Source organism: Nyctereutes procyonoides, unplaced genomic scaffold, assembly GCF_905146905.1.
Source record: "Nyctereutes procyonoides isolate TBG_1078 unplaced genomic scaffold, NYPRO_anot_genome, whole genome shotgun sequence".
In the NCBI taxonomy this organism is placed as follows: Eukaryota; Metazoa; Chordata; class Mammalia; order Carnivora; family Canidae; genus Nyctereutes; species Nyctereutes procyonoides.
Window position 1 is genome coordinate 7,332,011 of NW_026575052.1, and position 21,797 is coordinate 7,353,807.

The 21,797-nt window shown below is 59.5% G+C and overlaps 2 protein-coding genes across 2 annotated transcripts in view; both read right to left on the bottom strand.

Moving 5' to 3' along the window:
* KIF17 (kinesin family member 17) overlaps window positions 1-6,678 on the bottom strand; it is a 43,485-nt gene extending 36,807 nt beyond the window's left edge. Inside the window, exons 1-3 of the mRNA XM_055331755.1 lie at window positions 6,448-6,678; window positions 1,182-1,328; window positions 57-158 (exon numbers count right to left, since the gene is read on the bottom strand). Coding sequence (XP_055187730.1) covers window positions 57-158; window positions 1,182-1,328; window positions 6,448-6,678 — 480 coding nt within the window. The remainder of the gene's footprint in view (window positions 1-56; window positions 159-1,181; window positions 1,329-6,447) is intronic.
* Window positions 6,679-7,780: 1,102 nt separating this feature from the next.
* Window positions 7,781-16,080, bottom strand: SH2D5 (SH2 domain containing 5). The gene is made up of 9 exons (XM_055332196.1): window positions 15,884-16,080; window positions 15,471-15,551; window positions 14,893-14,967; window positions 13,688-13,834; window positions 12,088-12,336; window positions 11,739-11,913; window positions 11,370-11,478; window positions 10,794-10,953; window positions 7,781-10,008 (listed from the first exon to the last, which is right to left on the bottom strand). The coding sequence occupies exons 1-9, from the start codon at window positions 15,968-15,970 to the stop codon at window positions 9,805-9,807; spliced, it is 1,287 nt and encodes a 428-aa protein (XP_055188171.1). The 5' UTR covers window positions 15,971-16,080; the 3' UTR covers window positions 7,781-9,804.
* Window positions 16,081-21,797: the final 5,717 nt, after the last annotated feature.

Genomic DNA, 21,797 nt, shown 5'->3' on the forward strand with positions numbered 1-21,797 from the left:
CAACACCAGCCTCCCCCCTTAGGGCCCCTACCTGCCCAAGCCACGTCCACACTCACCTCCAGCTTCTGCTTGGTGTCAGCCCCCAGCAGGTCACGGACATCTTCATTGTAGATCTCCAGGTAGGAGGCCCGGACCAGGAACTTGGTATTCTCTGCGCACTGCAGGAGTGGACGGGGCAGCAGAGACACCTGAGCACCCGCCACCAGACCTGATCCTGCCACCTAAGCCCTCTGCAGCCAGGACTGCACGAAAGGACATTGCGGCAGGAGAGGTGATGTCAAGGGGGAGGGGAGACCCCAACCCCTCCTGGCCCGCCTGCCTGCCTAGCAAGCTGTCTGCCCCTCCTCTCAGGCTCAGTGGGCCCTCGGGCTTCTCTGACTTGCGTAATTCTCGTATTGCTACCGTCGCATGCTCGCCCCACAGCCTTGTGGGAAAGGAAGTGGGAGAGGCCTGCCTGTCATCCAGGCAGAGAAACTGAGGCCACAGGGAAGGACCAAGCACTGGCTATGGTCTGCTCCCCCCTTGTCGCTAGTGTTCCTGGGGGCACCAAAATGAGTCGTGGGAGCAGGTGCAGCAGCTCTGAGGCTGAGCAGGGTCGGAGTCCACGCTCTGCCATTTCCCAGACGCAGGAATCTCGCTCGCGGCCACGAGTGGCCACCGGGGCAATTCTCTCCTGCAGCCTGGACACTGGGATAACTGGTCTTGCCCAGCACATAAGAGCTATAGGTCTAGGCTTCCGTATCTCGAAAATGGGGACAACAGTGATGTCCTGGGCCAGGGTGGGGGGTTCCGTGAGTCACTCATGCAAAGGGCTTTGCACTACTGGGCTCGGTCTGTAGCAACTGCTTAATAAAACGGGAGGCTCGATTGTTCCCACCGCTTCTGGGGCTGGTGCTTGGGATCATCAGTCCACGTGGGACAGCAAGGGACATGCTAAAGCCCAAACACGGCAGGAGAAAACCATGGAACCGGGAAGCAGGATTTTCTCAGTGTGAAGCTCCCCTCCCCTCCCCTTGTCAGAACCAGGGCGGCCGCCTTGTCTGCACCCAAGTCACTGTAGGCTCCGAAGTGCTCAGGGTCCGTGCCTCGGGCAGAGGAACCCAGGACCAGTCCCCTTGACGTCTGGGGGGCCCCGAGGCCCTGAGCACCAGCCCTGCCCCGTCCCGCGATGAGGCCCCTACCTGGACGCTCTCAAAAACGTGCTCGAAGGCCCTGGGGATGATGCCTCTCTGGGAAGGTGGGTCTGGCAGGCCCTGCATGGTGAAGGACTTCCCGCTGCCCGTCTGGCCGTAGGCGAAGATGGTGCCATTGTAGCCCTCAGTGACACCCTGGTGGGAGGACCCAAATGGGTGCTCAGCGGGCCAGGGGCCCCCTCCTAACCCCCAGGCTCAGGGCCGCGCCCTGGGTCTGCCGCCACGATGGCACGGGGTCGGCAGCGCAGACATGAGCAAGTCACAGCTCTGTCCTCAAGGGGTTCACGTCCTGGAGGGGGGAGACCCACACCCACAAGTGATCCTCCAGCAGGAGGCCGCGCAGCAGGCAAGGGGAGGGGGTGCGGGCCGGGTAGCTGAAGGGTGGCTCGGGTTCAACAGCTGTAGGAAGAAGGGGGCCTTCCAGGCTGAGGGGTGCAGAGTGGTCAGAGGCTGAGGGTGGGAGGAACAGGGGCGAGAGGAGGGAAGGAAGGAAAGGTTTCCATTCACAAGGACACTTATTCATCCCATGGGCGCGGGCACCACGCTGCGGCTGGGGACACAGTGACGAACAAGGCACCACCCCAGCCCCTGCCCGCGCGGAGCCCACGAGGTCATCAAGCCCAGAACTCAGCGTGGGGACGTGGGGACGGGCGAGTCCTGAGTCAGAACAGGAGAGCTGCTCCCGGGCCCCGAGGGCCCACCTGGCATCCACGCCCATCCTGCGGACCACCGTGGGGCTCGGGATCCCCGGGGATGGCTGGTGAAGGAGACCAGAAGTCACGACTGACAGCTTCGCTGGGGACCAGGCCTTATTTTTATGGCAGAACTGGACAAGCACCTCTCCTGTGTCCACGGAAGCCTTGACCACATGCGGGTTGCTGCACATCATCAGAGGGCCGGGGGGCGGAGTGGGGGAGAAAGGGAGGGCTGCACACGGGGACAGGGCCCCCGCATGGGGGAGAGGCCGGGGCAGACCCATCACCGGCCCGGAGCCACCGCTGGGCTCCTCAGAGCCGGGGACACACGATGGTCTGCGATGGACATGGTGCGGGGCCCAGAGTATCAGTGTCACCCAAACCCGGGGAAGGTATGCCACACAAAACTACAGATGGCTTCACTGTCGTAGGGCAGCCACCAGCCATACTAGAAACGGGCCCAGGGAGACTGAGAGACTGAATTTATTTGATTTGATTTGAGTTCATTTACATTTAACTGCGGCAGTATAAACATTTTTTCCTCTCCCTCTGCCTGTGTCTCTGCCCCTCTCTCTCTCTGTTACTCATAAATTAATAAATAAAATCTTTTAAAAAAAATTTAAAAAAGGGCAGCCCTGGTGGTGCAGCAGTTTGGCGCTGCCTGCGGCCCAGGGTATGATCCTGGAGACCCAGGATCAAGTCCCATGTCGGGCTCCCTGCATGGAGCCTGCTTCTCCCTCTGCCTGTGTCTCTGCGCCTCTCTCACTGTGTCACTCATAAGTAAATAAATAAAATCTTTTTAAAAAATTTAAAATAAATTTTTTTCCCATTAAACAGAGCTTTATCTTTTAACTGTTTACACTTGAGCATCTGCCTAGAGACATGCTACAATGTAAAACACACAACTGATTTCAAAGACTTTGCCTGAAAAAAGAATGTAAAGTATCTCACTGTTACTATATAATAACATTTAGTAGTATGTTTTCTTGAAATAATATTTTTTTTTGCTTTTGAAATAATATTTTGGATATGCTGGGTTAACTAAAATCAATTATTAAAGCTAATTTCACTTGTTTCCTTTCACTTATTTGTTTTTTAAGATTTTATTTATTTATTTGACAGAGAGAGGGAGAGAGAGAGAGAGAGCACAAGCAGGGGGAGGGGCAGAGGGAGAAGCAGACTCCCCACTGAGCAGAGAGCTGACGCAGGGATCATGACCTGAGTCGAAGGCAGACGCTTAACTGACTGAGCCACCCAGGTGCCCCTTCTTTCACTTTTTAAAATGCAGCTACAAGAGGGGTGCCTGGGTGGCTCAGTTGGTTGAGTGTCTGACTCTTGGTTTGGGCTCAGGTCATAATCTCAGAGTCCTGAGATCAAGTCCCATGTGGACGCTCTGTGCCGGGCACGGAGCCTGCTTATGATTCTCTCTCTCCCTCTCCTTCTGTCCTTCACCCCTGCTCACATGTTCTCTAAAAATAATAATAATAATATTTTTTTAAAAATAAAATTAAGGGGCTCCTGGTGGCTCAATTGGTTAGGCATCTGCCTACAGCTCAGCTCACGATCCGGGGGTCCTGGGATCAACCCCTTGTTGGGCTCCCCGCTCAGCAAGAAGCCTGCTTCTCCTCCCCAATCCCCACTTGTGCTCTCAAAAACGTAAATAAAATATTTTTTAAAAATAAAATTAGGGGCCCCTGGGTGGTTCAGTCGGTTAAATGCCTGCCTTTGGCTCAAGTCATGATCCCAGAGTTCTGGGATCAAGCCCCTGAGCAGGAAACCTGCTTCTCCCTCTCCTGCTCCCCCTGCTCGTTTACACTCTATCTCTGTCAAATAAATAAAACCTTTTGAAAATAAATAAAATAAATTTAAAAATTAAAAATCACACTTATCCCAGATCATATATATATAAAAAACAAATACTTTAATAAAACAAAATATGGTTACTAGAAAATTTAAATTAAGCACGTGGCTCTTGTTACATTTGTATCCCCAATCAGTGCTCAAGAGTTGTTGTTGTTCACTGCGGCGGCCACTAGCCACCTGCAGTTATTCAAATTTAACTTGACTTTAAGCAAAATTAATATCCAGTTCTTCAGTAGTTCTAGCCTCATTTCCAGTGCCCACCTGCCACCTGCGGCTGGTGGCACCTAACCAAAGAGCCCAGATACAGAACACTTCCACCGTTGTAGAAAGTTCTACAGAACAACACTGTTCTGGAGTAAAGTAGAAAAAATTTTTACAAGCATTAAGGCAAAACATAAGATTTCAGAAAAGGTTTCACCCACCAAGTGACACCTCCAGCTCTACAAGGGACGGCCTTGCATGGGGAACGGGTCCTAAATGTCGGCCCCTCTGGACGCCCACCCCGGCTTCTGCACGTCTCCCTGTTCTCTTACTTGCGAGCTGACCTTCCGGAAATCTGCTAACTGCTAACGGGCTCTCTTTTTAACTCACTGTTATCCTCAGTGATAACAGGTTGGATGTGCTAAGTATTTTTCCTACTTTACGTTAAACTCGTAACTATTGAAACTGAAATAAAAAGCATCTGTCCTGGGGTGCCTGGGTGGCTCCGTCGATCAAGTGTCCGACCCTCAGGTCAGGATCTCAGGGTCCTGGGATTGAGCCCCACATCGGGCTCTGTGCTCAGTGGGAGTCTGCTTGGGAATCTCTGTCCTTCTCCCTCTGCCCCTCCCCCAGCTTGTGCTTTCTCTCTCTCTCTCTCTAAAATAAATATATAAATCTTATTTTTTTTTAATTTTTATTTATTTATGATAGTCACACAGAATGAGAGAGAGAGGCAGAGACACAGGCAGAGGGAGAAGCAGGCTCCATGCACCGGGAGCCCGACGTGGGATCTGATCCTGGGTCTCCAGGATCGCGCCCGGGGCCAAAGGCAGGCGCCAAACCGCTGCGCCACCCAGGGATCCCAATCTTATTTTTTTTTTAAAGCATCTGTCCAGAGGATCCCCGGGTGGCTCAGCAGTCTGCCTTTGGCCCAGAGCGTGATCCTGGAGACCCGGGATGGAGTCCCACGTTGGGCTCCCTGCGTGGAGCCTGCTTCTCCCTCTACCTATGTCTCTGCCTCTCTCTCTCTCATGAATAAATAAATCTTAAAAAAAAATAAAATAAAACATCTGTCCTAAATTGCCTCACGTCCCCCTTCTACCCCTTCCCACGCAAACTGCTGAACATCTCAACTGGGGACAGAATCCTATGGCGTTTACTAGACTGACGTCTGGACGTGGTAGGAGCCACTGTACCCAGCCTGCGGGTGGGTCAGGGGTGCCTCATCAGAGGCGACTCTAAGGCCATGGGGGTGAAGCAGGGAGAAGGGGCAGATGGCAAAGCCACCGGCTAGGAAAGAGCCCATGGGCCAGGCGTGCAGATGAGAAGGTGCTGAGTGTGTGGAAGGGTGGCACTGGGGTGGACAGCACCCAGGAAAGCCAAAGAGGTCACCCTGTGACCGAGAAGATCAAGAACAGGGACTGGATTTAAGGGCGAGAGAAGCAGAAAAGAAAAGGGCAGAAGAGGTGGTCAGAAGAGCTGGGGGCTTTGGGCAATAGGACCCAAAGGTAAGGGCCCGGACAGGAGGCCCCGTGGAGGTGGCACAACCCCTGGAGAGCCTGGAAGTGGGCTCAGGGCCCCGCAGGACAGACACACAGCCCCCTGGCCCTACTGGTGCAGCTGCTCCTGGCTCAGACGCACCTGAGCTGTGCTTGGCGTGCTGCTCACTTAACGGGAGGCAGCAGGATGGAGTCAGGTTCCAGGCACTGTGCTGGGTATCAAAACTGCCCCTAACTCATTCTCTGATACTCCTGGCCTCAGTTTCCCCAGCAGGAACGAGGACTCCAGCTCTATGCATGTCCACAGAGTCAAATGCAGGGCTCCGCCTGAAATGCCCTTTCCTCCACTTAAGCCTCACCGCTTTCAGGAAGCCGGCTGGGCCTTCCCCTCCCCTCCCTGCCCTCCAAGCCCAGATTCACTAGCTGCCAACGTGTGTCTCGGGCTTCTCGGCCCCTCCATCGCCTTGGATTGGAGCCATTAGTTTAGCTCTTCTCCCCTGGACCATGAGCTCACTGGGTAAGGAGCTCCCGCCTCCTTGGGGGCTGTGCTCCCCAAGCCAAGGGTGGGCCTGGCATGGACATGCTCCTTGATAGCTGAGTGGATGAATGAATGAAAATGAACTTATGTCGTGTTGAGTTGGAGGCTCTGTGAGATGCAATGGCAGAGAACCCCGGGTAGTGGTGGAACTCGGGCCGGCAGGGAGAGCTAGAGGAGAGAGGTGACAGAGCCACCCACCAGGTCTTTGGCATCTCCCATTCTGGGCTGGGGTTTCCTGAGGACCCTGCGGAGGGAGGCTTGCTGGGGGGGGGGGGGTTACTTCCAGGATGAGGCAGGGACCCACGAGCAAGGCCAAGGAGGGGCAGCTCCAGCTGTCTCCTGCCGGGAGACAGGACTTCGGGGACTTGGGCCCCACCTGCTGGTGTCCACCTACCTTCTCCAGAAGGCCTTCCCGCCCAGCTCGGGGACAGTCCCTTCAGGCCCCCGGGCGCCCTCACCTCCACCAGCGGGTAGGCGATCTCGTTGTAGATCTGCTCGGTGAAGTGGTCCATGTAGTAGGCGCCGTCGAAGGTGAACTGCTTGGGGGGCTCGTCGGCGGCGCCCGGGTTCTGCAGGAAGCACTGGCCGCGCGCGGAGTCCACCGTCACCACGGGCTGGCAGTTCAGCTCCCGCTCCCGCTGGTTCATGGGGCGGCAGCGCACCACCACCTTCACCGACTCCGAGGCCATGGCGCCGCGGCGGGGGGCCCCGGGGTGCGGCCCGAGGGGGGCGGCGAGGCCGGGATGGGCGGCCGCCGGGGCCAGGGGGCGGGGCCAGCGCCTAGGGGCGTGGCCAGGGGCGGGGGCGTGGCCAGGGGCGGGGGCGGGGCCTGGCGGCGGGACCGCTCGGGGGGGCGCCCGGAGAGGAGGGGCGCGGCGGGGGCGCGTCGCAGGACCGGAGCCGGGGCCGCCGCCTCCTCCCGCCCCAGGGCTCGCCCGTCCCTGAGGCCCGGCCCGGGGAGCGGGCAGTGGAGGGATCCGCGCTGCAGGCGCCGCCGCGGGACCCGAGCCCCGGAGCCTCCCCAGCGCGCAGCCGCGGCGTTCGCGGTTGCCGGGCAACGCCGGTGGCGTCACAGCCGCAGGCTCCCGGGGGACCCCCGCGTTCTCGCCACCCGCCGCTGGGGCGTTCCGTCGCGGGAGGCCGGCCGGGGCGGCCCGGTGCTGGGGCGTCAGCTCCCTCCTCACCTCCCCACCGCCCGGCCCAGAGAGGTTAAGCAGTTTGCCCGACGTTGCCCAGCCAGGACGCGGGGACGCAGGAAGCGGGGCCTCCAGACTGAGACAGGTCGCCTCTTATCCCTCTACGGACTCCGGGGAGGGCTACCCACCCCCCAACCCCCGACAGAGCAAAGCTGCTTTCTAATGCCGCCCTCATTTTTTCTAAGATGCAGGTTAAAAAACAAAGAAAAAAAAAAAACAACTTTTGAGAGCCAAAGTCTTTTGACTGTTGGCTTGAGCCAAGCCAAGATCCCCGTCTGAGCCAAAGTCCCTCCGGCCAGAAAAGCAGCTGTCACTTTCCAGTAGGAAATACCCATTGAAATACCCATTGAAGCTTTTAACAGGACAGACATGACTTGGACAAATCTACCGACCCTATTCCTTCAAGACATCCCGAGCCCTGAGGACAGGATCTCTGTGTGGCTCACCCTTGGGCGCCCGCCGAAGGTATGGTTGGCAAACCTAGTGAGCGGCCTGGAAGAAGACCTTGCCTTCCGAAGGGAAAGTCTGTACTAGACCATCCGAAGAAACGCATTTTATTTGTTTCAAGTCCACACAGTGAGGAGAGCTGGCTACCCAGGTGGTGCCCGTTGGAACAAAGAGAAAACTGATCTATGATTAAGACACTGAAGCATCTGCACAGGAGTCAAGCCCCTTGCCCTGTGCATACCACGTGATGAATACTGTGTGAAGGAATGGTAACGTGCTTTGAGAACATTCCTGATGCCCTGTCCACATGGACGGTGCGCACGACAAAACCCCTCTCTCACAGAGGGAGGCTTTGGCCTCCTCAGCCTGGGCCAGTCACCAGGTCTTGAACACATGTCTCGGGTGCTGTAATTCCGGACACTGTGTCAGCAAACCCCTCTGCTTGCCAGGGAAAGGTGAGACCGGGCCTCCCACGGGGGACCAGGGACCATCGGTTCTGGTGGAAATGGCTGTAAAATGAGTCCCAGTTCCCACTCACGTTCAATATAAAATCAGTGCTGTAGTTCCAGTGAGAAGAACCCCCAAAGGCCAGCTGCCTCCTGTTGTCCCTTGTAACGAGAGTGACAGGGTCCCCAGCCCAGACCATTTCCTGGGCGGGAGGCTATAAGCTGGGTATGTGGGGCCTGACTTCCTGAGGAGCCTCCCTTCTTTCTCTCCCGTTAGGCACCCCCTCTCCCTTCCAGGAGTCAGAAATCCATCTTTCAAGGCTCAGAACAGCCACATCCCACTCCTAGAAGGGGGAGAGGGCAGCCCCCAGATTCGTGACTCGGCCTCTGCCTCAGAAATAGAAGTTCATCCAAAGTGAACTTGCTCCCTAAATAATTCGGTATTTGTGTCCATCTGTCGAGCTTAAAGGGGGGGGGGGGCACCTGGATCTGTCAATCACTGCAGGACCATCGCCTTAGATCAGAGTCATTTCCCTTTACCCCCACTCCCCGCTAAGGCCAAGGGCCCCTCTGGCAGGGCCCACATCACTTCTACCTTTGGATGGTTCTACTCTGACCCCATTCCCAGTGGGGCAGGCCAGTGAGCTAGCCCCTGACAAGCATGGGAAGTGGGCCAGAATCCGGTGGCTTCCCAGGCAGCCCCTAAAGCCAGACCTGCCTGCAGGATGAGTTGAACAGGACCCTCATCACCCCTCACTCCTATGGCTCACTGCTGGCCCCTCCCAGTCAAATGGACGAGGAAAATGACCCCGTGTGTGGGTCAGGGGGTGGGGGGGCCCGTCTTGGTGGTCCTCAGGGCTGTGGGGGAGGGGATGAGGCTGGGGCATCCCTCCCCAGAAGGCAGGAATCACCATCCTGTGGATTTGATTGGAGACAAACTAGCCTTTCTAAGCAGCACAGGGATTCTTTACCCTGTCCGTTCACGTCCCTTTCACACACACGTCTGTGTGTGGCCTTGTGGCGGGCATGGCCCTTCGTCCAGCCTGCCCTTTTGTGCCCTCCTAACCCTCATTCCTCAGAATTCAATACAAGACTCCCTTACCTCACGTGATGTGAGAAACAGGCTGTGTGTCTGTCAGCCTGGGTACAGCTCGGCCCAGCCACCATGCCCATCAGTTCCTCCAAGTTCTCTCTGTTTCTCCCATGGACAAGGGGCTCGCCCCCAGGTCTTTGCCCGCAGTGAGGACATGCTCCTGCCTCCCCAGACATGCTCCCTCATGTCCCTCATGCTCCTGCTTCCCCAGACATGCTCCCTCCCTCAGTCAGGTACTCTCGGAAGACTCCCAGTCAGGGCCCTGAGGCCTGGCCTCCTTACAAGATGGCCACATCCCTCATGATCGAACCTTCCTGTCCACCTCAGAAAGCTCCCCTCTTAGGAGTAAAATGAGGCCCAGAGACAAGCATCCAAAGTCACCCAGCAAGTTAAGGGAAGCCCGGAGCTCCGCCTGCCCCTCCTAAAATCTCGGCAGGGCCACCTGTCTTGTGAGAAGCCACTGGCAATCCCCAGCATCAGGGCTCCCCTCCTACCACAGGCAGTGAAGTGATGGAAAGCTGGTCCAAGGGGCAGAGTGACTGGATGGAACTGGGGACCAGCAGGGTGGCGGAAGGGCAGGGCGGCCAAGTGAGGCCCAGAAGCTAGGGTGAGGTAGGGCTAGTGGGCTACCTCTTAGCCCAGGCCCTGCAGCTCTGCCTCGGACTTGGCGTGGCTCAGGGGCCGCAATGTCCGGGGAGGTCTGCCCTCAGACCCACAGTCCTGCTCTTCATAGCTGGGGTTCAGACGGCCCATGTCCAGGGAGCAGAAGAGGCTGCGCTCGGTTCCAGCATGGTGTTCCACCAGGGCCTCCAGGCTGGCAAACTCGGCAGGCAGGTGCTAGGGCAGAAAGGGCTGAAGCTCCAGCGTCCCCTCCCCATGGCTCTGCTCTGGGCACCAGCATCCCCCTCCCAAGGGATCCTGCCCCCTTTCAGAAGGGAGGAAACTGGAGCTCAGAGAGGGCACGGTCCTGCTCACCGCAGAGCCAGACACTGTCTCCTCTCCTCTCCTGCCAGCCTGGACAGGACTGAGGCATTCAGCTTGTAATAAGTGCACCCATCTGGTCCCTGGAGACCTGTGGGCAGGCCGGGTCCCCAGACCTGGAAGCCCAGAGGCCGGGTGAGCTTAGGCCAACCCCTGCCCTGAGTCACTTTCCAGCTCCACTAAAAGATGGGCTAGGATGTGGGAAAGCCTGGATTCCCCCAGAAATGGGAGGCCTGACCGGGGCCCAAGGCTACTGGAGGTCCCCTCCAAAAACCCCTGGGGGCGCCTGGGTGGTTCAGGTCATGACCTCAGGAGATCTCAAGAGCCCCGGGATGGAGCCCCGCCTCAGGCTCCCCGCAGAGTCGGCTTCTTCCTCCGCTCCTACCCCTGCTAGCGCTATCAGATAATTAAAATCTTTGGGGGAAAAAAAAAAGCCTCCGCCGGGGGCCCGAGGCCGGGGCCAGCAGAGCCAATGACAAACTGGTTGGAGAGTTAGAGACTAAGGGGCGTGGCCAGAGGGAGCCAATGGGGCACCGTGATGAGGGGCGTGCGCTCCCGCCCCGGGCCAGAGTGGGCGGGGCCGAGGGCGGAGCTTGGGGCGAGGGCGGGGCGAGGACGCGGCCGGCTGCCCGCACGCTCACCTCCACGCAGTAGCGGCCCAGGTGGTTGCGGAAGACCTGGTGGGGCACCACGCCGCACTGTGTCCGCACCGACAGGCACCACTGGCCACTGGCGCCCGGCTCGGGCCACAGCAGGAAGGCGCCCAGCACGTCTCTCCGCAGCAGGGCGAGGGCGCTGGGCCTGGGAGGGCGGCGGGGAGAGGCTGAAGGCGGGAGCGACCGCCACCTGGCATCTGGGGCATCCCCGGGGCGATGCAGAACCGGAGGCGGTGCCGGACCCAGAGTAGGCCCTCCAGGGGGGAAGCTTTTAGACTTCCCTGGAGGCGTCTAAGGGGTTCTTGACCGCTGATGGCTTCAAGACCCAACCGGGAGACTGGTGAAGGGCGGGCGGTAAGGAAGCTGCTGCCCTGTGACAGGCCGCGTGCTGAAGGCTGTCCCAGAGTTGCCCGGTTTGATCCTCTCCATAGACCTCTTATTATCCCCATTTCACATTTGAGAAAACGCACCCAGTGGGGTTAGTCCCTGGCTGGGGGGAGCCCACAGCCCACTCCTCTGCCCATCCCAGGGGCTGCGCACCAGCCAGGCAGGCCCCCCTACCTGGAGATGCCAGCAAAGGCCCAGATGTTCTCCGTCAGGCTGCCCTCGTTCTCCACCAGGCACGCCGGGCCACCAGGCCCCCGCGGCCACGCCTCCCAAGCTGCAGGAACTGTGGAGACCACCCAGGGGTCAGAGGGAGAGGCCACCACCGCCATTTACCCACATGCTGGTGTCCTCACCAGGCCTCCCGCAGCAAAGATGCATCCACACACACACAGCTCCCTCAGGCACAGCTACACGATCCCCTCTGCACACTCCCGTGGACACGGGCACAGCCACACACGGGCACAGCCTTGCATTGACACAGCCGCTCAGGCTTAGCTCTCTGACTCACGGGGGCACACACAGGCCCACGCCCCTGCCACTCACAGGCCTCCCGAGCTGACAGCTGCAGCTGAGTCTCGTAGGTGCAGCCACGGTAAGCCCCAGAGCGGATCACCTTGCTGCGAATGGCCTTCTTGCGCACCAGCGTGGGCGAGCAGTAAGGGTTCCCCAGGCGGGCGTGGCGGGCTCCCCCACGGCCTTCTGACTCTGGTAGCTCCTTCTAAAGCACCAAGAGGGGCCCACGGGGGCAGGCCGACTCAGGCTCGGCCACGTCAGGTCAGGCGAAACCCCTTCCCACTGATGTCCACCACCCCCTCCCCCCACACTGACCCCCAAACCCTCGCCTGGGGTCCCCCTGTCCACAGCCCCTGCCCTGGCTGGGGCTCCTGCGTACCCCGCTGCCCACAGGCCCCTCTGCTGGCAGCCGCCTGAAGGAGACCAGTGCATGAACGTTCTGTGAGAGCTGATCTCGGCTGAAGGGTTCCCGCACTAGGCCAGAGGGCCCCCCGGGGCTGGGCTGTGGCTTCAGGGGCATGTCCCCTGCAGCCCCCAGGCCGGGCTCAGGCTGGGCCCGCTCCTCAGGGTGCTGCAAGAGGTAAGCAAGCTGGAAGGAACGGCAGAGCAACAGGTGCAGGATCTGGACCTAGGAAGGAGGAGGGGCGGGCTCAGTTGGGACAGGTTCCCTGAGGAACCCTACACATCAGCCCAGTCACCCTTAGTGCTGGAGCCCCTTTTCCCCATTCTTCCTGGGAAAACTCCTCTCATCCTGCAAAACTTCACCACCATGCTGTCCCTCCTACCAGCTTCCTTCGTTCATTTCACAAATCCTGAGCATCTGCTTTGTTGCAGACATCCTGCTTGGGGCTGGGAATGCCTGGGCCACATGCACTCCTACCCCTGGGTTTACTACCCCACCCTATGTCACCCTCTTAGAGCAGTGGCTATGAGCCCAGGCCCTCCAGCCCTGCAACCTGGGGTCCAGTGCCAGCTCCATCACTTAGGGGCTACTGTGTGACTCCGGGCAGAGCATGGCACCTCTGTGCCTCAGTTTCCTCCCCACTTCCCTGTGCTCCTTCAGTGAAGTGGAGCACAGAAAGCCCCCAGCATAGACCCACCGCTCCAGGGCCACTATGCTCTACCACCACACTCATTACCCAGCCCGACAGGATGGAACCGTGAGTGTGGGAAGATCGGGTGCAGTGTCTCAGCCACCTGTCATTCCCACCGCCTGCACACAGCTTGAGATGCAGGGGTGACGGCAAATGTTGCTGGGTGGAACCACGCCCAGCCTCTGCTTGCTGAGCAGTCGGCTGCCACAGCTCTGTTGTTCATGGTGCCCATAGCGGCTTGATTGCCGGGATCTACTCACTCATCCACGGGCCCCACGGGCCCACACACCAGGGCAGTTCAAGACCTGGACCCACTTTCTGCTCTCAAAGAATTCTATTATCTGTAATTAGGGACAGACAGATGACAGAGCATAGTTCATGTCACAAGACCTCAGAAGGGAAGAGTGGGGGACGCCTGGGTGGCTCAGTGGTTGAGCGTCTGCCTTTGGCTCAAGGCGTGATCCCCGGGTTCTGGGATTGAGTCCTGCATCAGGCTTTTTTAGTAAAAATCTTAAAAAAAAAAAAAGGGGGGGGGGAAGAGTGATCTAGAGGACTCAAGGCAGGCTTCACAGACACATGGACTAGCCTTGAAGAGCAAGCTGGACTCTGCCAGAGGGGAAGTGAATTTCAGGCAGAACAGCATGAGCAAAGGCCTAGTAGCATGACCATCCAATTTCTAAGCACCTGGCCTGATCCCCACTTCCAGGCCCCGGGGAATGCTGAGGCCACTAACGTGCTTCTGTGGAACCCTCCGTGGACAGAGCCATAGAAGGAGCCAGTGTGGCAAGGAGTGCTCGCCCCTTGGTCCCCAGAGCGCACGCTGATGCCTGGTGCATGGCCAACCCCAGCCTCAGCAGTGCTCGCCCCGCCCTGGGCCCCAGATACCTCTCCAGGCTGGCTGCCCACGAAGAGATGGCAAAAGAGCTTGCTGGCTGGGCTCTGGGGATTTCGGGCCATGAAGGCAAACTGGCAGTCAGCTGGGCACCAGGTGGAGTAGAGGATGCGCCTCAGAGCATGAGCCATCAGGAGCACCTGGGGAGCACGGGCAGGATGGCCTCATCAGACCCACTGCGGCCTGTGGCTGCCAGCCCTGGCCCTGTGGGCCCCACACCCCTGCAGGCTGGCCTCCGGGGCCCGCTGTCCAGCCTGTGCCCGGCTTAGGGCCCACCCAGCTCCAGGGGACAAACTCTTCCCTCCCTCCAGGCCACCCAAACCCTGCTTCAAATGGGACTCCCATCCTTCCCATTGCCTCTGGGCTTGGTCCCTTGTCCCCACTGCCAACCTGCTGGTTGGGATTGTCGTCCCCCCGCCCCTGCTGCCGTCATGCTACAGAACTGAGGGCAAGTTGTTCACGGCTGGCAGGGTCACAGAGAAAGGTCGTGGCAGTGGACCCTCAGGTTGCACATCTGGTGTCTGGAGTCAGATGACCAGGGTTTGAATCCTGGCTCTGCATACTCTCTGGGTCACTTGGGCAGGTAAACACAGCCCTCCACGCCCTGTGACACTCATTTAGTGGGGACGGTACCCCCGCTCTGATGGGGTTGTGGGTGGGGATCAGTGAGACTTCATGCAAGTGGCACAGGACCTGACCCCCAGGCCCCTGTGATGCACATGTCCAGGACACGATTTGCACCACAGTCGTAGGAGCGTGGCCCTGGGTTTGTGGGTGCACAGCCTGGCACAAGGTTGGTGTTCAACACACACAGGCTTGTGGCAGGAGAGGGATGAGCCATGAAGCCGGTGCTCCCTACTGGCCTCCAGCCCGAGTCGGGCCACAGCCTCCTGGCCATCTCTGGGCAGGCCTACACGGAGGCCCCAGGGGCCTGCAAAAAGCCGGGGCTGATGATCCTGACATCAGGCCAGGAGGCAGGCCCCGGAGATTTTGGAGGGCCCGGGCTGGGGGTGAGATGGAGGAGAAAGCGTTGCCAGAGCTTGCCTTGAGGGCAGGGCCCACGGAGACAGGATGTCCACAGGCCCAGAGCAGGCTGGGAGGGCAGGGATGCTTAAGGGCGGCGCGGGGCCGGGCGCATTCTGAGGGAGTAGGACACCTGTCCAGTCCAGGCCTCACCTGCACCCATACAGGCTCCTACCTCGCCCTCCCCGCTGTAGATCTTAAGACCCTGGAGGCTGAATTTCAGGATGACGGCCCGACGTCGGGGATAATCCTGCGTGGGAGAGAGTTGGTTGGGGGCAGGCATGACCTTCCAGGCCCTGCCCTGCCTCAGGACTAGCCACCACCAGCTGGGCAGCCAACTCCACCCCAGCTGCCAAGGGACTGGGCCCTGGACAGTGGACTCCCCCGGAGCTGGGGAAGTGTGGCTGGGTCCTGGAAGGCAGCCCCCGGTGGGGCCAGTGCTGCCCATGTTCTGACTATCCCCCAACCTCCCATCTGTGGCTTCCTCACATGGGACACTGGTCATGACTGCCCAAGGGAAGGGGTCCCGGGGTGGGGGGGGGCACAAGGGACACGGCTCCAGGAGCCTGGCTATGGCCCTCCAGGGCACACTTCTCAGAATGGCTCTGCTCCCGCCCCTCCTTGGGCCTCACTTGCTCCATCTCCGTGATGGGGGGGAGGGGGGATTGGATCAGGTGGCCTCAGGGGCCATTCTAGCCTGACCTTCCAAGGCTGTGACCCCGGCCAGGGATGCGCCCCCCCCCAGCGCCCTACCTTCAGTGCCCACAACTGTTGTTGTACGAGCCACACACCCTCCTGGGTATCCAGGTCGTCCACGGGGAAGGAACCCACGTACTGCTTGGGGGTGCGGTGGGGGCAGCAGGGAGGCAGGGCAGTCAGGACCACGGCTCCTGACCCCGTCTTCCACACTCCCCCCCCAGACATGCTCTGCTCTGCCAGGTAAGCTGGGGACAGGGAGCTGGGGCCCAGTAGGCTCTGCTGGCTTCCCAGCAGGTGGCTTCGGTCAAGCCTCTGCCCCTCTGAGGCCATCTCATCTGTGCACACACACACATTCTAGAGTGTGGATCCGGATCTGTCTATCCGACAGAAATAGCTGCTCCCTGCTCCCCAGGACCACCCTCAGCCAGGGCCCACCGGAGCACGACCGTGGGGGCGGCCCCACCCACCTGGGCGTACTTGGTGATGCACCTGGGCCGGTGAGGGGCGGGGCCGCAGTCCGAGGCCCTCCGGCCCCCTGCCCCGGGCCTCTGCATGGCCCCCAGGCTTCTACAGAGTGCGGGGGAGAAAGGATGGCTCCCGGGGACTCGGGCTGTGAGCCCCTTTCCACCAACCCTTCCGAGCACTTGCTGTGTGCCAGGCGAAGTCCAGGACCCTGAGGACACAGGGAATACACACAGCCCTGAAGGAAAGGACAGACCCCCTCCTGCCCTGGGGCAGCTGGTGTGCTAGTGTGGAGGAAGGCCGCTGGAACGGATCAGTCAGATATGGAATATGCTAGACGGTGACAAGGGGGTGGGGAAAGGCAGGCTGGGGTTGCTGCAGTGAGGTTTGGGGGAAGGGCTGAAGGGGGGTGTGGCAGGGCACACCCAGGGCCAAACACTGACACCTCTGTGCTCAGGCCTGGGGTGCCCTGGGGAGGCGGATGGGGCAGGGGACACGTACCAGCCTGTACAAGGTGCCAGAGGAAGGGGGGCAGCCCGAGAAGGCACCACCTGAGGGGAGGGGTATGGGAGCTCCCAGGACAGTCTGCAGAGGCACAGGGAAGAGAGCAGCCGAGCCCCTGGGTGGACCTACCAGAAGAGTGGGCCAGAGCCAGGCTGGGATCAGCCTTACATGTCACACCAAGAGATTTCAGGCTGTGCCCTGGGGGCAGTGCGGAGCCACAGCAGGTTCCAGGGCAGGAGCGCTGTGATACTGGGAGTGGCCCACAAACTGGATGGCCTGAGCTTGCCAAGGCTAGGCTGCGGCTGGAAGCCCCCAGGGGGCTGAGGAGCCCTGCCCCCGACTCAGCCCAGGTTTTGGTGTTTCATGGGGCCCCTCTCTCAGATGCATTCGTGGAGAGAAGGAAACCTCCCGGACTAGACCATCCTCAAGGGAGAGCGCTCAGTTCCCCTTCAGCTCATGACCCCTGGTGCAGAGTGACCGCAGCACCTAGGCATCTGGAGAAAGAAGGGCTGACTGCCCTCTGCCTGGGTCCCCCCAACGCAGCTCCTCCAGTCTTTCCTGGGTGGCTTAGACCCCCTGCCCCCCATCCTGCCTGGTTCTGGCTCACCAGACTCCTTCCCATCCCTGCACTTAGGATCAGGGAGTCCTGGGTCCAAATGCTGCGTAACTTCGGGCAAATGGCCCCACATCTCAGAGCCTCCATCTCCTCATCCCCAAACCTGGGGTAATGGGAGGAGTCTAGAACTGAGCAGAGGAGCAGGTACCTGCATGATGCCAGCGGGGTGGGAGGGACAACTTAACAGGTGCACACAGGATGGGGGGACCCCAAGGCCTGCTATCCAGGAGGGAGCCTGGGAGGACAGCGAGGCGGCAGGAGAGACCTGCCTGGGAGCCACAATTCCACCAGGAGAAAGCAGGTATGGGGCTCTGGGTAGGAAATGGGGGCTTCCGGGGTGGGCTCTACGCACCTTCATGCAGATGCTTGGAAACCGACACTCCCCGCGCCAGGAGCTGGGGAGCAGCCCCTACCCCTGCCCGCCCAGACCTCCAGTCCCAGCTCAGCCAGGGTGGGGGCAGCAGCAGCCACCACTACAGTCTGTGGGCAACAACCCACTATGTCACTTTCCCGGGGGTGGGGGGTGGGGGGTGGGTAGGAGAGCCAGAAATAAAGGCTGCACGGTCCCCTTGACGGCCTCTGGTCCCTCCCTCCTGTACCCTCTCTCCTCCTGCTTTTCTAGCCTCACACCCTCCACTTTTTAATCCTGATCATTTTCACATCATGTCCATTACCTACTGTCCATATGATGTTTCAATACAACAAAGCTAGATGTGTAGCGGGCGCAAAAGCTCTGTGGCCGCTGTTCAGGCACGGAGACTGGGCTTCCAGGGAACTCAACTTTTGATTTCATGGTCACTTTATGGGCTCAGATGCCCTGGACCCACAGGTGGTGGGACACAGAGGAGGCAAAGACCAAAACAAAAACAGGGCAAGAGGGAGAGAGGGAAAGAGGAGAGGATGAAAGGCAGTCAGCGGAAGTGGGAACAGAGATGCGAAGACAATACAAGATAGAGATAGAGGAGGGACAGGAGGGGGGAGAGACCAGGAGCACGTTTCCCATCCTGCCGGTGCTGACACAGCCCCTCAGACACTAAGGTGCTAAGACAGCAAAGAGGCACACGGGTCTCTGGCACACTCACGTTCACTCTCGCACATGCCCACATGCCGAGGCAGCTGTGTCCAGGGCTGCGAACCGCCTCCTGCCTCCTCCCTCCAGATCCAGAGCGGCAGCTTTCCTTGGGACACTCCACTGTCCCTGCCATCATCACCTGATCCTTTCCCAATCCCCCGGGAAACTGGAAGCTTCTCTCTTCCTCTCCCTCCCTCCCAGTGCATTTCAGCCCCAAGCCTGGGTTTGGGGGCCACCCAAGGGACCAGTGAGGTTTACCAGGCTCACCCTAACCCCAGACCTGCTTACCCGTTCTGGGTGCAAACACCCACTTATTTTGGAGCACACTTGTTTTTTCCAAGGTTTTTATGCAGCAGCCTGGCTGGGCCAGCACCTTTCTAGGGGGACTCCTTTGGAATGAGGCCGGGGCTCTTCTTTTGCTCCTCTGAGAATTTCCAGGTGGTCCTGCTTAGAGACAGGGTACTGGATGGGTTGACTTGCCTTACGAGGGTCAAGGACAGAAGCACTCTGCTGAGTTGAGTCATGGGGGGAGGAGGCATCTTCAGAGCATCCCGGGAGACCACTCAGTCTGAACTCTGGGCTTAGCAAAGGGTGGCTCAGAGGGGTGAAGCCACTTGCCCAAGGTCACACAGCATAAGGGAGAGCTGGGAAGCAAACCTGGGGCTCTGGAGCTTGTTCCCCTAGGCCATGGCAGTGTCCTTCGGCTCACGCCCCCCTCCCAAGTAAGCAGGGTGTCCCCCATGGCAGTGTGGTGAGTCCCCTCTACCCTGAACACCTCAGGTGCTGAGGGCTGATCTTATCAGCAAAATAGCTGCTTTCTCAGTCTGTCTCCCTGTCCAGATGGTCTGGGGCGGCCTGAGCCACTCTGGTCACCTGCATCACCTCCACTACCTTTGGATCAGTCATACAGAAGAAGCCCCCCTCCATCCCTCCACCCGCAGACCGGACACACTCCTGCCCGCGACAAGTCCCTTAACTCCTCAGCCTCCATTTCCTCACCTGTAAAGTGGGGACGGTAATAGCAGCTGCCTCCTAGGGTTGCTCATTTATCTGCTCCTTCTGAAAATATTCCAAGTGCCAACCATGTGCCCGGTGAACAAAAACAAAGTCCCTGTCCTCGGGGAGCGCGCAAGCAGGGTCAGGGGGACCGTGCTGAGAATCAGCATCACAAGGGACTTAAGCGATTTGGAGAAAAACGCAGTGGGGTGAGGAGGAAATGTGATGTATGTGTGTGTGTGTGTGGGGGGGGGGGTGTTTAATGCAGAGAGGTCGAGGGTGGCCTCTCCAAACAGACGACATGGAGCGGAAAGCGCTGCCTTCCAGATTAAGCGGGGAGGGCGCCCGGGCGGCACGGAGCGCGCCCGCGCGGGTCGTCATCCTGCTCTTCCTGTCATTCCTGGGGGCGGACAGCGCTCTGGGCAGAGAAAGTCCCCGGGCCGACCGCGGGGCGAGCGAGGCAGGACGCTGGCGGAGGGACGGCGGAGGTGACGGCGGCGGCGGAGGGAAGCGGCCGAGACGCTCCCCCCAGCCCCCCCCCCCGCCCGCCCTGCGCCCGGGGACCCAGCCCCCCTCCCCGCGACCCTCCAGCCCCGGCCCCGGCCCCGCTCCCCCGCGCTCACTCACCGCGGCCGCCGCGGCCCGAGTCCCGCCGCCGCAGCTCGGCGCTGCTCCCCCGGAGCGCCCTGCGCGTCCCCGCCGCCCGCCCCCCGGCACCCCCCGCACCCCCCGCACCCCCGCCCGCGCGCCCCCCACGTGGCCGCGGGAACCAGCACCCCGTATCACCTGGCGGCGGCGCCCGCCCGGGCCCACCAATCGCCGCCCGCGGAGCGGCTCCGCTCGGGCGCGCCGCCCAATCAGCGGCCGCGAGGGGTCCTGGCTCCGCCCCCGCCGGCTCGCGCCCCGGAGCTCCGCCTTAAAGGGCCTGAGGGGTCGCGCCTGCCCCCCGCGGGCCCGTCTCTCCGGGCTGAGGGGTCTGAGCGCTCAGGGCCTCGCCGACGTCTCCCTCTTTGAGGAGACCTTCCCCTCTGGCCCCCTGGCTAGCTCCTCCTCCTCCAAGCGGCGCCTCGAGCAGCTCCTCCTCCGGGAAGCCTTCCCAGACCACCGGTGCCTCCTCCACCCCCTGCAGAGCCCTCGTGACTCTCGCTTACGGGACCACGTTGGAGACCAGGCCTCTTATCGGAGTGCAGGCGGCTCTGACCAGGAGGGGCCTCCATCCCCAGTGCGCAGGACAGAGCCTGCTTCGTTCAGTGACTGTCGTCGCGACGAGGGAGTGGATGCACTCAGGACCCAGCCCCCGTGGCCTCCAGGACCTCCGGGACAACTGGGCCAGGGTCACCTTCCGCCCCTCGCCCTCAGTAGGTAGTGGGTATCACGCACCCTCTTCCTCGTCCCATAGGAGGGGCCCTCGCGTCTGCCCAGCTCGGCGTGAACGTCGGTCACACTGCACGTGGACCGTGTCCCTCTCCTTCGGCCTGCTCGCAAATCCGCTTAGGTGGGGGAGACTGGTGTGCAGACCCAGCTTTGAACTGGAAAGCACTTTTGTTCCCATCAGACCGGGCATCTTGTAGGTGCCCCCCCCCCCAAAAAAAATACCCTGCAAACCCGATTCAGGTGGTGTATGGAAGTGTGAGTTCCGCAGAGAGGAAACACCAGAAATTGCGCACGCACCACTCCTCGGAAAATAAGACACGGGCGCTCGGGTCCAGTGGGGGAGCACCCCGACAGGGGTGAGCGAGGCAGAAAAACAGGGTCTAGGGGCCTCGAGCCTCAGGTGAGTTCTGGAGGAGGCTGGTCTGAGCCACACCTGTGTGCTGGCCATTCCCTTGGTCTCAGAGCATGGGCATGCTCTTCCAGAGGCAGCAAGGGGGTGTAATGGTTAGAGGCTTGCTCCCAAATTTGGGCACAAAATCTTACTAGATGTAGGACCTTGGGCAAACACCTTAATCACTTTAATCTAGAATGCCTCATCTGTTAAGTGTCACTAACACCTGACTCATAGCGACGTCAGGATGAGTTATGTGGGCAAAGTGCTTGGCACAGTACCTGACCCACAGTAAGTGAGACACTCGATAATTAATACTAGCTGATGTTAGACTTTGCCTTTATCCTTGTTTCTTTTGTATATGACTGAATGGCAGGTGTTAAGTGAGTTCCCCGTATCAAGGGCTCTAGGAAACTCTTCACTGAAACCATGAGATGGCCTTGAGTCCAGTGAGGAGAAAGATCTAGATGGTTTGCTGGTTGCTTTTTTGGAAATACCAATATATGAAGCTCAGGGTACACAAAAATTAAAGGGTTAATTCTAACTAGTTTTTAAAAACAAGTGAGTTTTTTTTTTTAAGATTTTTATACATGAGAGACAGAGGCAGAAACATAGGCACAGGGAGAAGCAGGCTCCTCTTGCCTCCTGGGAGCCTGCTGTGGGACTCAATCCCTCGCCTCGGGATCACTACCTGAGCCAAAGGCAGATGCTCAACCACTAAGCCACCCAGGCGTCCCTGAATTTTTTTTTTTAGGATTATGTATTTGAGGGGCGCCTGGTGGCTGTCAGCTAATAAGCATCTGCCTTCAGCTCAGGTCATGATCACAAGGTCCTGAGATAAAGCCCAACATTGGGCTCTCTATTCGGCAGGGAGCCTGCTTCTCCCTCTGCCTCTGTCCCCCTTGTGCTCTCTCTCCCTCTCTCAAAATCTTAAAAAAAATTTTATTTTTATTTTTTAAACATTTT